The sequence below is a fragment of the Zalophus californianus genome, chromosome 11 (assembly GCF_009762305.2).
Source record: "Zalophus californianus isolate mZalCal1 chromosome 11, mZalCal1.pri.v2, whole genome shotgun sequence".
Lineage (NCBI taxonomy): Eukaryota > Metazoa > Chordata > Mammalia > Carnivora > Otariidae > Zalophus > Zalophus californianus.
The window spans coordinates 79,789,524-79,805,700 of NC_045605.1; the positions used below are offsets into that span (position 1 = coordinate 79,789,524).

At 35.3% G+C, this 16,177-nt stretch overlaps 1 protein-coding gene across 1 annotated transcript in view; it reads left to right on the forward strand.

Moving 5' to 3' along the window:
* ANO3 (anoctamin 3) overlaps nucleotides 1–16,177 on the forward strand; it is a 437,993-nt gene that overhangs the window by 390,495 nt on the left and 31,321 nt on the right. The window contains 4 exon segments of the mRNA XM_035722983.1: nucleotides 827–909; nucleotides 1,345–1,485; nucleotides 1,994–2,158; nucleotides 13,227–13,263. Coding sequence (XP_035578876.1) covers nucleotides 827–909; nucleotides 1,345–1,485; nucleotides 1,994–2,158; nucleotides 13,227–13,263 — 426 coding nt within the window.

Sequence of the window (16,177 nt, forward strand, 5' to 3'; positions counted from 1 at the left end):
AGATCCCTGAGGTTAGAGTGCCTTGCCCAAAATAAGAGAACAGCAAATGGATGGATGGATGGATGGATGGATGGATGGATGGATGGATGGTTAGATGGACGAATGATACCAAGAATGCACCTGTGAGGTCTTAATGATGTTTGCAAAGTCTTGAATTCTGTAAGGTGAAGCCCACTTACTAGAAAGAAAGCGATTTTTCTCTTAACTGCTTACACAGAAAATCCAGTTAATGGTTCAGGCATTTCTTTATTTTTCCATTGAGTCCTCTCTAGTCCATGCTGAGTTCACCTAGAATATTCACCCAGGAGTGTCTTCTCTCGTCTTTTTCTTTTCCACCATGGTAACCTTGTGTTTTTCCTCTCTCTCTCTCTCCCACCCCATTGCTTTCTCGATCCTGGAGGAGTAGCATCTAGTCTTTATTGTCATTCCTGACTGGAGAAGTCTTTCTTTAGGTCTTTTATATGATTTTAAAGAGGCATATACAAGTCAAAAGGGACAATATATATTTACCTCACTAATATTGACCTTCTCTTATAGCATCACTTTGATGGGCCAGGATAGCAAAGGCCTATGCTTATTTAATCCGTGGGAAAAAAATTACTCTCTAGGAGTTTATGCTGACAGCAGTGTACAGAGACAGGGAGGATAGGATGAGGGAAAAATGAAAGTCGAATTATATAAATTTAATATGAATTTATTTTAATAATTTAATAATATGGTAGAAATGCATTAATCCAAAAAAGAAAAGCAATGATGAAAGAATGTGATGTGGTTGGGCAAATAATAATAATGATAATGATAATAATAATAATATTATCATCTATAGCCACAGTCTTCTTGGAGTTTTGGAAAAGGAGAAGAAGTACACTGACCTATACTTGGGACCTTATTGAATGGGAAGAAGAGGAGGTAAGATGTTAAGAAACCAGGAGACAGGGAAACTGGGATAAGTTTCCAGAAAATGAAACATATGAAGCAGAGAATTATTCACTGTCCTTAACATCCAAGCTGGAAGCAGCTAAACACCATTAGGTTTTCCTTTGATTTTTTTTACACAGGATTTCTTATTTCGTGAAGTTAAGACATCATTGATGAAGTAATGTAATTTTTTTCAAAGCACTTCCATGATATTTCTTAAAATTACATTAGTGGAAAATTGTGTTAATTAAAATATAGTTTAGGGTTTATTTGGAAAATAATTTGCATTCTATTTTTTACAAGTTACTTCTTTTCCAAGACTTGCTATAAAAGTAGGCCAAAATCCAGGAATTTTGTTCCAACTATTGGATGATTTTTTTTTAATTTATGACTTTGATAGGTAGGTAACTTTAGTTTCTCTTACAGGAAACGCTTCGTCCCCAGTTTGAAGCCAAGTATTACAAGATGGAGAGAGTGAATCCCATCAGTGGAAAACCTGAGCCACATCAGCCTTCCTCAGACAAAATCACTCGTCTTCTTGTTTCTATCTCAGGAATATTCTTCATGGTAAAGTACAACCATCAATATCAGAATGTTGTGGAATTCCACATTTAGAAGGAAGTCCTAAGATACCAACTCATTTTGTGACCCTCGGGGTCAAAGTATATCCAATTCAGTACATTTAATACATACTATTAAACAATAGTATCACTGCAAGTCATGGAGTGATTACAAAGAGAGTTTGGGCATATCTTTAAATAAATACTCTTTGGAAGAAACAAAGATCATCTAAGATAAAATGGAAATTATATGAGTTGCCCTGATGAATTAAAACTAAGCATTCCACTTGAAAGTGGAAATTTGAACAGTTTAAATCTTATAACATGTATTTTGACTCTAATGTAACTCAATTCCTTAAAGGAAAAAAATTGAATGTATGTATCCTTTCTTGGAAAAGCAAATTCCTTTAGCTCTGAGGCGGGGGGGTGGGGCACAGTATCTTGGTCTATGGTATTGCTTTTGTTTTGTCAATTATGCAAAATACAGATGTCTTCTCTGGTCTCCCATATTGTAGATTTCTTTGGTGATCACTGCAGTGTTTGCTGTTGTGGTGTATCGCCTAGTTGTCATGGAACAGTTCGCATCATTCAAGTGGAATTTCATCAAACAACACTGGCAGTTTGCAACATCAGCTGCTGCAGTCTGTATCAATTTTGTAATCATTATGGCCCTGAATCTTGTAAGTGTTTACAGTTTTCAAAAGGTTAAAAGACATGGGTAGGGGAGAGGTCTGTGTTTCCTTCATGCTTGGATTGTATTTACAGGAAGACGAAATGAGCCCAACCCACATTTTCATCAATGGCAACTCAGTTTGGTGGAAAAAAATTCATCTATGCGGTTTGGATGATGGGTTTTTTTAAATTAAAATCAATAAACAGTTGTACTGTCTTCCTTGTCCTTTGAGTTTATAGTCTTGATGAGTGAAAATTTCCATTCATTGAGTGTCTGGTGTGTGCTAGAAAAAGTGCTATATTCTTTTCATTCAAATAAGGGATTTTTTGGTTCAAAAAACTGAACCTCAGTGGAGAATCTGTTACAAAAGTATAGGAAAATCTGTTTGAAATAGAAGGCTTGTTACTTCCAAGGCCTCATGTGAAATAGAAAATAGACAGCTACTCCATTTTTCTTTCTCTGGGTCTAAGCATTTTTCTCCTTCCTTCCTCCCTCCCTTCCTTCCTCCCTCCCTTCCTTCCTTGCTTCCTTCCTTCCTTCCTTCCTTTTTTTTTCAGTACCTTCCGTTTGCATGTCTGCTCTGTTCTATCAGTAAATGTCTGTCTTTGCTTAACCATGACCCGTCTTTCTTTCATGCTGTGGTATTGCAATGATTTTGTTACCTTCTTTGGTTCTAACTATGCGACCATGTTGGTTTCTATAGCCTATTTAACTGAGATCATCCAGTATTTCAACGTACTAATTTTTCAGAGAGAGCTTCTGATCACATACACTGATTGACTCGTGAACTCTAGGGCTGAGAGGGCATTATTGTGTCTACATAGGCCCACATCTTCAGCAACCTCTATGGGTGGGATCCTATTTTCTCTGAAGACAAGAGGCATTGATTGGCACATTTAGGGTAATAATCTCTTTCCTTTAATTCTTCCAACAATGCCACAAGGCCAGTATCTGGAAAACTTAAATAACTTGCCCCAAATCAGACATACACTAAGTGTTAATGCTGGTATATTTACATCATGCAATGTCTGAAGATAGCTAAGCAATACACAAATAATGATGTTTATATTATGTACAAGTAATGTGCATTTGGGTCTATATGTGGATTGACACTGATGTTACGTGTGTAGCCTGGACAGGGCTAGGACCATTTAAAATAATCAGAAAAGTGAAAAGTCACTGTGGTAAATGTTTTAATGCAGGGATGATAGTTAATATCTCCTACTGGAGTCTGCTTTCTTCAGATTTGTTTTGCTCTGTAGAAGGAAACTACTGTTCGCAGTATCTCCAAGTAAACCACACAATATTTTAAATTTATGTCCTTGACTCATAGATTAAAGTAAGTAAGAAACATTGAAAAAATATAATACAAGGATGGGCTGGCATGGCTGGTAGTGTGTGTAAGGTACTATAGGTTGCACATTACACAAAGTCCCCACATTGATGGGGGAGCCATTCACAGAATAGATATTGTAGATTTTTATATTTTATGATTATACTCTTCTGGTAGATTGTGAAAGATCTTGTTTCTAACAAAATCAATTGTTTATGACAATTTTCCACTAAACAGAGGTTATTGGGGTTGGCTTCATTATCTGAGGAAAGGAGGCTAAATAGTTGATGTGTTTATTTCTAGGTAACAATAGCAATCAACCAGTCTGATCTTAAATGGACTCAATTTCTTATCCATAGTCGGCTGGTTGACATAAAAATGACTGGTCATAGTCCTGCTATCTAGGATCTTATAGTCTCGTGGAGACATAGGACGCAATGAGGAATGAATGCATCATAGTTGAAGCACAAAATGCTCTGAGTAAAATGGGAAAGAAGCTATCAATTGTATGTGAAATGGGGAGGGGGAGTCATGATGATGTATCAGAAGACTCAAAGCAAAGAGGAAAGGGTACTTTGATGAGCCAAGAAAGAGCAGAAAGTGGACTGTCGTGTGAGGAAATTTAACCCACAAATGTACAGAACCACAGAAGTGCATGTTCTTTGTCCTAAGGAAATGGTGAGGAGTGTCTATAAAACATAAATTTATGGGAGAATGAGGAAAAAGAGATTAGAAAAGTAAATTAGTGCTTCACTGTGGAGATCTGGAATACCATGTAAAGAATTTGGACATCATTTTTTTTTCTTATAGGCAGTGGGGAGCCAATATAATAATATTATTATTAATATAATATATTAATATAAAATAAAATATATAATATATTTATATATTTTAAAATATATTTTATTTTAAAAATATATCTGATAAAGGTAGTATCAAAAATCAAACTAAAGAGCAATTATAGCTACACAGGTAAAAATCCCAAGTACACAGAAAAATGTTCTCAGGAGCTCTACACTCAGCGTGGAGTCTCCTTGTCCCTCTCCCTCTGCTCCTCCCCTGTCCCCTGCTTGCGTGTTCTGTCTCTCAAATAAATAAATACATAAAATCTTTTTTAAAAAATTAAAAAAATGTTATCAGGAGTTATCTCTGCAAAGTATAGGTGATTTTTCTTTACATATTAAACATGTAGTTTGCATTTTCAAATTTTTTACAATAAGCCCATATACCATTTAAAACTAGTAAAAGGTAAACATTTGATATTAATTTCTGATATTTTAAAGAAATCAATGATGGCAGTCCAAGATTTGTGTAGAAGGATAGGCTTTTTATTGTATTATTACTTAGAGTAGTAAAAATTGGTGAGAGACCCCCTAAATGAACAACTATAAGAGAATATTAATTTAAATTCTATATAATGGAGCATCATGTACCCAATTAAAATGCTACTCTAACATTATTTAAGGACATGACATGCAGTTACGTAATAAGGATATATAACTACACTTGATTCCCATTGGAATACATCTGCATTTTGAAACTATAAGGAGTAACAATAAAATGTTAACAGTGGTTATCTCTCAGTAGTGGGATACTATTTGATTTAATGTAACTTTTTTGGGTTCTTTCAAATATTTATCTCTATATGTAGACTTTGATTTATAATCAGAAAAAAATAACCTTTACTTTTAAAACATTCTACCATGATATAAAGTTCGGAATAAATTAGAAATGGAATGTACTTTATTTTTACTCTATATATGAGTCAGCCATATAACCACAGCCACCAAGATGGCAACTTTGGCTCACTTTTTAAATTTGGTCTTTCACCAAGTAGAGAAAAGGTTTATCAGTGGGCAAGCAGCATGCCTGAACTCTCTCTCTCTCTCTCTCTCTCTCTCTCTCTCTCACACACACACACACACACACACACACACACACACACACACTATTCCTACGTGAGCCCTCTCCCTTCCCCTGCCCTCCTAATACTGCCCAGGCTCTCATCACTTTGTGGTGCCAGTTGCTCAACTTAATGTCCTGATCAAAAACAGTGGACATTGGATGCAGGCAAAGCAAAGATTTGCTCTTGATCTGTGTGATCCTGGCCATACCATATAATAGCTTTGAGTTTTAAGTTTTTTGATCTTTCATATGAGGGTGATAAAACTAATGCATAGGGGTACTGAAAGATTAAATGAGATCCTCTAACAAATAAATGGTGCTCAATAAATGTTAACCTTTTTCCTATTTGCTTCTTTTCAGTTTTTAAAAATTATTTCTCTTTAAAAGCCTCCTATTCTCTTTCTTGCAAAATACCAACATTTTCTTTATTTTTTTTGCTTTCTCTTCATCTTTAAATCATAGAATTTATTTATTAACCTTCAGTCCCAGTTATCAAAATGCCAATTATCATTTCTTTGGTCTGTCTGAATTCTTCAGACCACATCTGCATTTATTTATAATTTCTTCATTGTTTTTTCTTTAATTGTTACCTGTTGCCCATTTATAAATTTTTAAATACTCAGAGTTGTCTGTAGAAAGAGAATCACATCTAAGATGTTGTTTATGTCTTTTGATCAAATTTATGTCTAAACTATAAGAAAATTTGAAATATTTAATTAGTTCTTGCAAAAATCATACCATCGTGCTAATTTTCAGTAGTCTTACTTGTTTTTATAATGTATTTTCTTCTTTTTGAAATTTACTATTTTTATCTGTTTTAGTTTTGCATTATAAAATCAATACATTGTTATATAAAGCACTAACAGTATAAAAACATTAAAAATATTAAGAAAAGTCACTATTTTCTACCCAAAATGCCACTCATGTCCCTTCCTATCATAAACTAATTGTACCCATTGGAGGTAATCAATGTTAATGGTTTCATGTCTATTTTTTCCCCTCGCTATCAATTATTAGTGTCTTCAGAAGAGTACCCTGTGTTCCTGGGTTTGACAATTTGTTCCAAAGAACTCCTGATCTTGAAAAACATCTTAAGTGAATTATGAACTAGCCTAATATTTTTGAAGATGGAAAGTATTTCATAGGGAAATGAAGAAACCAAATGTTTTTTAATTAACTTTTGCTTGGGAAGGCAAGCATGACAACTCTGGGAACAGAACCTCCCGGTCCAGGGAGGTAGCTATCTTTTCACTTAAGCTGAAGAACATGTCATGATCAGAACCTGTAATTGAATAAAACAGGAGCTTTCACCTTTCTTACATTTCCTTACCAAAGGATTCTTTTTATTTTCACTGATAATACAAAAAATTGAAATTTGACTGAAGTTTCCCTTGGTGTACCAGATTCCAATTTCATATTATTCCAGTTGCTTCTTAATCACCAGTCCCTTAAACTCTGACTCTGCCTCATTTCCAATCCCCATCCTCAGTTACCACCCCTTCCCTAGAATCACAGTGAACCCATCCGTACAGTCTTCTCTCTCATAAGCTTCAGATACAGCTTCCTCTAAGTCTGTATATTTAATGAGCCTCAATATATTCCTTCTTCCAAAGTACTGCTTTTTACAGAAAACAAAGGCTGAACTAGATGGAGTGAATCTCCCAATTGTAGAAATAAGACTTCTGGAAGCAGATGAGGATAGAATTATTTTTGTCATAAAAACAATCTTTTGGGCGCCTGGGTGGCTCAGATGGTTAAGTGTCTGCCTTCGGCTCAGGTCATGATCCTGGGGTCCTGGGATCGAGTCCCACATCGGGAACCTGCTTCTCCCTCTGCTTCTCTCTCTCTCTCTTCCTCTGTCTCTCATTAATAAATAAAATCTTAAAAAAAAATCTTTTGAGGTCCTCAAAATCCCACTACGTCTACTTAATTAAATACAAGAGCCCATGTAACTGCCTAGTGCTATAACTCATCTGTTGTTCCTGATAGAAGATAAGACTGACTTTCTTTTCTGTAAATGTTTATTTCTACTTGTTGGGAATTTTGACATAAAGATTTAGAGATTGTTGAAAGTAGAATCAGCCACAAAACTTCTCCTTTGCCCTTGCAACTAATTTAGGAAAAGATTCTTAAATGGATTTTAGCATGAAGGAAGTGAACTACACAGCCAACTCAACAAATGTGAAAAGAATGTTATATTCCTCAGATTTAATCAGTGTGTAAAACCTTAATGCCCTTCTGAATTTATGTATTCCCTTCCTACTCAGGATGTTAAGGTATGTCACAGATTATTAAACAGCCCGTCTGGTTTACCTGAACCCACAGGATTAATTTAAGATCTTAATCAGATAAACATAGATTAAAACTATTAATATCAAAATGCCAAGTCTTTAAAAAAATTATACCACCAAAATGATTGACCTAGAATACCAAATGCTACTTCTTGTTATTTTCAGCACATAAAAATGTGCTTTTTGTTTCTTAATAGCTAGACTTTGTGATCCCTGTCCTACCATATTCTCCAAATGAGGGTTTGGCCTCAGTCAAAATATTCTATTAATCTAATAGGCTTTTCAGCTATAATCCATATGCATGAAATTATGACATTTAGGCATGGCAAAATAGTTTCAGTTAGCCAAACACTTTTTTAAATCAGGAACTTTAAATATTTAAAGTACACAGCCAGAAATTTTACATCATTCATTCATTTCTTTTGTCTCTTTCATCACATCGGTGATTGTTGTGAATTTTGCTTCTACAACATCTCTCTTATCTATTCCCTACTCATCATTTCACTTCCTTAGTTCAGCTACTTATCATTTCTAGCTTGGACCATTGCAGTAGCCTTCTAACTGGTGAGTCTTCCTGTCTTTTTCAACTCGTCTCAGCTCCCTTGCACGCTGCTCTTAGAAGGATCTTTCTGGGGCACCTAGGTGCCTCAGTGGGTTAAGCATCGACTTTTGATCTGGGCTCAGGTCATGATCTCAGGGTCATGGGATCAAGCCCCCAGTTGGGCTTCATGCTCAGTGGGGAGTCTGCTTGAGATTCTCTCTGTCTCCCTCTGCCCCTCCTGCTTGTGCTCTCTTTATGATAAATAAATAATTTTTTTTTAAAAAAGAAGGATCTTTCTAAATCACAGATCTGATCATTTTATTTTGTACTTGAAAGTGCTTAATGGGTTCCAATTGCATCTGATATAAATTCCAAATTCATTAGCAAGGCACGGAGGCCTGTTATTTAAAGCCAGTTTTCCTTTCTTGTCTTGTTTAAAGTTGGATCTCCCTCCCTCCCTCTCACACTCTGCACTCCAGCCTATAAAGTCCCTTTTGCTTGCTCCCTGGCATCCTGCTTTTTCACAGCTCTGTCTTGGTCCACAGTACTTCCTCTATTTGCCTTTTTTTTTTTCCTTTTATCTCCTTGGAGGCGATTTCTTTATCTTCGAAAATTCCAGTAAAAGATCACTTGCTCCATGAAGTTTTTTCTCAATCCCATATGTAGAATCGAATAATCTATTCTTTGTGTTTATTCTTCTCACAAGGTGCTTGGACATGCCTAGTCTTCCTCCTTATCGGACTCCCCTGATGGAATTAAACACTCCGTCTTGTGAATGCTCTTTGTTACAGTGCTTGGGGCATGCCTTGTCTCCCACTCCCAGGGTGTAAGCTCCTGACAGCAGGGCCTCCTCACTTCTGTGTCCCCAGGTCTTTGCCTATTCCTAAAAGACATTTAGAATATATTCTAAATTTTAAATATTTTATTCTCCAAATTTCCTAGCATCTTGAATATTATTCACATTGCAAAGATCTTAGCCTCTTGAATAATTGTTCAAAATTATTTTTGGTGATGGAATTCTATTTTCAGTGTCTTTCACATTTGCAGCACTTGTGATTTTTAAACTAATAATTAAAGAATATGCATCCTCTAAGCTTTCAAACAAATGGATCATGGTATCCCTAAATAAATATTCGACTTGGGATAAAATATATGGGTGAAAATAATGAAAATTTGATTACAAGTCTATTTTACAGATCATGAAAGTAACTTAAAGATTGTTTCCTGTACTTAATATGCCTCAAATCACCTGGAACACTTGAAAAACTAGAGATCCCTGAGTCCCATTCAGAATCTCCTTTGTGGAGCTGGGAAATCTGTATATAAAACAAAACAAAAAATATTCTCCAAGTGATTCTGATCCAGTCCGTCCCTAAAATAGCATTAGGAAATTACTGATTTAAGAGATCTGAGGTAAATTTGATACACAGCCAAGATCAGAAGTTACATTTTCAAAGATAAATCGCAAGTAATTTAACAATGATTAAAACTTCACTTTGTTTTTTTAACACCTCTTACCAGACACATAGCTAAAATTCTACACAATTTGAAAGCAGGAATTCCTCTTCACTAATCCCATACTTTTTTTTCCTTTATGTTGTTGCCCCTGAAAATGCATACTACTTAAAGCTGCCATAAACAGCACAGTTACTGTCAGGTGATAGTTCCAAGATTTTAATGAAATTTAAAAATATACAATTATTCCAAAATGTATATTCCCGTTGCTTGACAATCAAACCTTAATAATTAACGAATAGGTAGGTTGCAAAAGCATGACAGCTGTCTGATTTCATGAATACCATGTAATTTTAAAGAAAAAAATAGAAACATCACAGAAGTACTCTTGTAGTTTGAAATATCTGGGATTAAGCCAATTAAACCACTTCAACATTGTTAACAAAAGAATGAACTCATGGGGCACCTGGCTGGCTCAGTTGGTTAAGCGTCTGACTCTTGGTTTCAGCTTAGCTCTTGATCTCATGGGTAGTGAGCTCCAGCTGGCATTGGGCTCCGTGCTCAGCTGGGAGTCTGCTTGATAATTCTCTCCCTCTGCCTCTCACCCCCTCTCTAAAATGAATTTAAAAAAAAAAAAGGATGAACTCCTTTTGGTATTCCTCTTTCATTTTTTTTCCAAAGATTTTATTTATTTGAGAGAGAGAAAGCACTAGAAGGGGGGCAGAGGGAGAAGCAGACTCCCCACTGAGCAGGGAGCCCCATGCGGGGCTCAATCGCAGGACCGTGAGATCATGATCTGAGCCAGAGGCAGACGCTTAACCGGCTGAGCCACCCAGGTTCCCCTCCTCTTCCCGCTTCTCATTTTTAAACCCCCTGTACCATGTGTACTCTATAGCCAAAAAAAAAGTCAGCTCTAACTACATTTGAATGAAGTACTCCATGATGGTTCTGAACTTTTTCACATTAGTGATTTATTTCCATCTCTGTGCTCAAATGCTACCCTCTCAGAGAGGCTTTTCTGAGTACACTACAAAGTAAATACTCCGTGCCCACCGCCCTTCTCTACGCACAACAGCCTGCTGTATTTTCCCTTTTCTGACCAATTACGTAATTGTCATTTGTCTCTAACCACTGGAATTTAAGTTCCATAAAGTAGAGACTGTGTCTGTCCGTTCACTATGTGGCCCATTAGAAAGTCCAAATGAATATTTTTACATAATTAATACATATGACTAAGAATTTCAGCTTACTGAATGCACTAGTGAGTGATGTTTAAAAGTATAGGTTCTGGGCGCCTGGGTGGCTCAGTAGGTTGAGCGTCTGCCTTCGGTTCAGGTCATGATCCCAGGGCCCTGGGATCGAGTCCCTTCTCCATCTGCCTCTGCCTCTCTCTCTCTCTGTCTCTCATGAATAAATAAATAAAAATCTTTTAAAAAAAAAGTAGAGGTTCCCCAACATGAGATATAGATATATAGTTATATAATGTACATTTATAGTGTAGTGACCACAACCGTCCCTGAACTGCCCCCCCTTATTCTCTCCTCCCCCAAATACATATCCATTTCCCACCTCACACACACACACACACACACACACACACACACACACACACACACACACACACAGCCTGTGATTGCTGTCATACACAGTGGATATGTGGATATATCCAATATACAGTGGATATATCTAAATTATGGTTTCTTGCTACATTTTGTGGTTTGGGAGTCAACAAGTCAACCTGCATGGGTTGATTTTGTAGCTCATCATCATCATGGTGGTGCCAGTTAGCTAGTATCTGAGCCTTAGATGATGCAGATTCTCAAGTCTCCCAGAAAGTTTCCCAAAAGCAGTATTTCTAGGGGTGATACAGCATTTTTTGTGTGATTTATAACATTGTTCTAAAGGATATTGTAATCCATTGGAGCATCAGCTGTAGATACTTCCATCACAGGCATGCAGATGGTTCTATGTGCTAAGAATTAGGACAAAAATCTGAAATGGTTTATGTGACAAGGCATAGCATAAATGGTATAAGAGAGCCATGATAGCAAATCCTGACTTTGCTACGAGTTTAGTAGTGTTACCTTTCGCAAGGTACTTGACGTTCTAAACAATGGTTTTCTGTTCTGTAAAATGGGGATAATTATATCTACATGATAAAATTGTTGTAAGGACTAAATTAAATAATAGTATATATAAAGCAACTGCTTGCCACCAGCTAAATAGTTGAAATGGCAGTTATTTAAGTAAAACTTTTCATTCCTCATGAGGGCACTCAATTTGGTGCTAGAAGTACAGTACTACTCAAGTACTATTTGTTGATTTGTTAATCTATCCTATTATACTCCTTGGAGACCCTTCTGTAATCATCTTACTTAACAAATAGGGCATGGGAAAGAACATGTTACAATCAAGACAGTTTTGGTGCTCATGAATTCAAGGTAACCTTGTTATAAAATTTGAAAATGGCAGTTTGTGTGTATAGTTAAAAATAACAATAGCAACAACAAACTGCATAAGAGGTAGAATGAGACTATTTATATTCAATATAATCTTTCTGTCTCAAGATAACTTTTTAGAGGAAGAGGTAGGTTTAAATCATGGCTAAGATGAATAATCATAATAGTTTTATTGAAAGAAGGTGAACAACTTTTAGAGTGTCCAGATACCTATTTTTAATTTTGCATGCCAACAGGCAGAGTTACTGGAATTTGTAATATAAAGAATAATTTGTTGAATTGTGGGGTTAGTTATATTTACATGCACACACATATACCCACAAAGCCACAAACACATACTATCCTTCTGTCTGTAACAGATTTGTCTTCCCAACTAGGTTTACTTGGAATTTTGTGAAATATGTTTCTTTTTTCTTAAGTCTGTATCAGTGGTGGGTTGAGTAGTAGGGGCAGGGGAGAAGGTGGCAGAATGTGAAAAATTTCACCATAAAACTATCATGCATGTGACTGACTTACAGATTCAATGTACTTGACTTAACCAGTCTTGTTTTAAATAACCACCAAACCACTCTTGTTCTTTAGGAATGCAAACTATCACACTATGTTCATCTTAGTTTGGAAAATTCTTTGTCAATAGTAAAGAATTCAGACTTTCACTCATCCTTCCAGCATAGTAAAAAGTACATATAATTTAGTGATCAAATCCAATGTCAGCCATTGATTAGTTGAATGGCTTTTGTTACAAAAAAATTTTGTTTTTTAAAGTCCAATTTCCTTGATTTGTAAAATGGAAATAAAGATAGCTACCCCAAAAGACTTACTCTTACAGAAATCAAGTGTGTCTATATATATATATATATATATATATATATATATGTATATATATATACATATTTAAAACATGTTTATATCACATGCATTTAGTTTGTATATATATGTAAAGCACCACATAGTAAGGTTTAAAACATGCTCTGCTTAATTAAAAATGTAGCCACTTTGTAGAATACACTTTAGATGTTTCCTTGAATAGTGTAAATAGCAGCCTTTTCTAGAGGAAAGAATAACATTCACTATTTGTTCTCTCATTACAGGCTTATGAAAAAATTGCTTACCTTCTCACCAACTTAGGTAAGTCCTTCGTTTTTACTTCACTCCTTAGTAAAAGAATAACATATGGGCATATCAGTCTGTAGTTGCTTTATGTACTCTAGCATTTTTAATGTCAACTTCAGTTATGTAAATTGTCAATCAAAATGAAAGACATGCATGGGAAGTTGGAGCAAATTACATAACTATAGAGAGGCAGTGCATGTAGCTACAAAATCTCCTTCCTTGAAATTATTAGCAAACCTAGCTCTCCCTACATGGGAGTGCTTTTCTCCCCCTACCTTTTTAGTTCTTTGGGTTTTTCCCCCAATTTTTATTTTTATCAAAATATTATACTACATGTATATAATTTAAAAGGCAAAATAGTGTTAAGAAATTTATAATTAAGGGTTGCCTGAGTGACACAGTCAGTTATATGTCCCTGAGTTTCAGCTCAGGTCATGATCTCAGGATCCTGGGATCAAGCCCCACATAGGGCTCCATGCTCAGCATGGAGTCTGCTTGAAATCCTCGCCCTCTCCCTCTACCCCTCCTGCTTGTTCTGTCTCTCTTTCTTTCTCTCTCTCAAATAAATAAATAAAATATTTTTTAAAAAAGAAATTTATAATTAAAACCAGTACTCTGCCACATTACCCATTCTTATTTTCCATTTTCCTGAGAGACTACTCTTTTTTTAATTTTAGCAATTTCTTTTGTTATTTCCTACCGTATTTCTAAATAGCATGTTTTCTCTGACATTCTTGGATTTGTCAGGTTTGGGAAGCTATTGCTTTCCTCTTATAAATGACAAGAACTTAGGTCTTAACACTCCCTACAGCGTTCTGTCCCTGCACACTTTCCCATCTATCACCTGTTATACACACACTCTCTTTCCTCCTTCCAAAGTAGTTATATTCAACAGATTTGAATTTTTAGCCAAATTAATAATTAGTGTTTACATCATTGTTTCTATTTAACTATTTTTATATGTAAGGCATGGTATGTACTATGATTGTTTCCTTTCTTAGACAATCTTTATATTTTCATGAAGCTAATAATAGCACTTTTTTCTTTAATTTTCTACATACTTTCTTAATTTATCCCAAACTTTCTGCCTCAACTCTGAACGGTCTCTAAATGCTTTCAAAGCCATCAGGTATGCTACTAATTTTATTTTCTCCTTAGAGTTCCCCTTCCTGAACCCATGGTTTACTCCACTCTCAAGGGCCTACTGCTTTCTCTCTCCCATGCTCTGGGAATTCCTTTTACCTTTATTTCTCAGTTGGATACCACTCTTTGGACCCTTCTGTCTTCTTTTGTCTTGGCTTAATTTCTTATTTTGCTGCCTGGAAAGTAAATTTCTTGAGACCTTATGTGTCTGAAACTGTCTTTTCTCTATCCTCAAACTTGATTTTTGGCGTCTCGGTTTGGGAAACAAAATTTTGATTACAGAGCAATTTGAGCAGTGATCTTTCATTGTTTGAAAACTCACCAGATCCCAGGCGCTGTGCTGGACACTCCTCATGCATTTCGTTTTACTGACATCACAATTCTATGACAGTAGGATCCCTATTTTATGCATTAGAAAATGAAAATAATTAAGTTAAATAAGTAGAAGTTAAACCCAGGTGCGGCAGAGTCCACTTCGTTATGGTGGAATAACTATATCACCCCACTTTGCTTCCCCTATAATGTGTTTACAAGTACAAGTAATAACAAAAGGAACATTGTGTAGAGGGAAGAACTGCGTCCTAGGTCAGCCTCTGGAAGTAAGTGGTCACATTACCTGGAAATTATGGTGACTATGAGCAAGTTTTCTCTCTCCATTCTTTGTTTGCCTCCTTCCCCCATTGCCCCCGCTCCTTCTCTTCCTTTGGTTCTTCCTCTGTTTTTGTTTTTTGGAGTCTCAGATTTTGTTATTGGTAAAATGAGAATGATAACATTTCCTAAACTATTGTGGATTGGCTGCCTGATATATGACAAGTGTTCAATAAATGGGAATGATCTGTTGCATTGTTCTTAAACCCTGTGAGCTACAGTTTCTGCAGCTGGATAATGAAGCGCTTAAACTAGATGTCTGAAAGCTTTCTTCTACCTCTGATTCTCTATATTCATTTGCTTTTGAAGTCTTTCATACCCAGGATGGAAGCAAATCTAAGGAAGTGATTTGGAGGATCATAATAGTAGGAAATATAACAGTTATTTGTGTTAAGTACCAGGAGAACCAAATTTGCACTTGATATTTGATTTTTCCATGTATAACTCATGACATAGTGCCTATGGATTCGTAACAATTAATAATGAATGGACTATATTAATTTAAATTAGCAAAAATATTAGTATTTTATTTAAAATGTCATTGTGTATATAGATATAAATAAGTATATATTTAATATTTGAATATAAATACATACATAATAAATATATATGGTATTGTATTCTGTGTAATTTTAGACTGTGCAAATTTGTGTTTCAAATTAGAAATTAGATTTTACTTCCTGGTAGAGGTCATACATTTTTTATTTAAAGGATCTTTTAAACTTTATGTTTCTTGACTTATTTTTTAGCCAAATATTTTATTTTTGAAAGTCACAAAAAAAATCAAAGTTTCAATTCTATTACACTTTTTATGTGAGTAGAAATATATAATATTTGCTCCAAAGTAATTTTTTTCAGTTTGGTTTTATGGTCCAAATAACAAATTATTTAAAATAATGGAGTATCTGTAATATGAATTATCTACAAAAAATGAACATGGATTCCAAGAAACAAATTAAGCCAAACAATTAAGTTTCAGTTTTGTCATACAGAGGTCAATTCAGGAACAAGAGCACATGTATCAAGAAAATAGTAACAAAAAGTCAGATGTTGCCATGTAAACATTAGGCAAAGCAGAATTTAAAATCTGTTTGAGTGGGAAAGAGAGATACATCATACTGATAAACAGTCGGCCAGG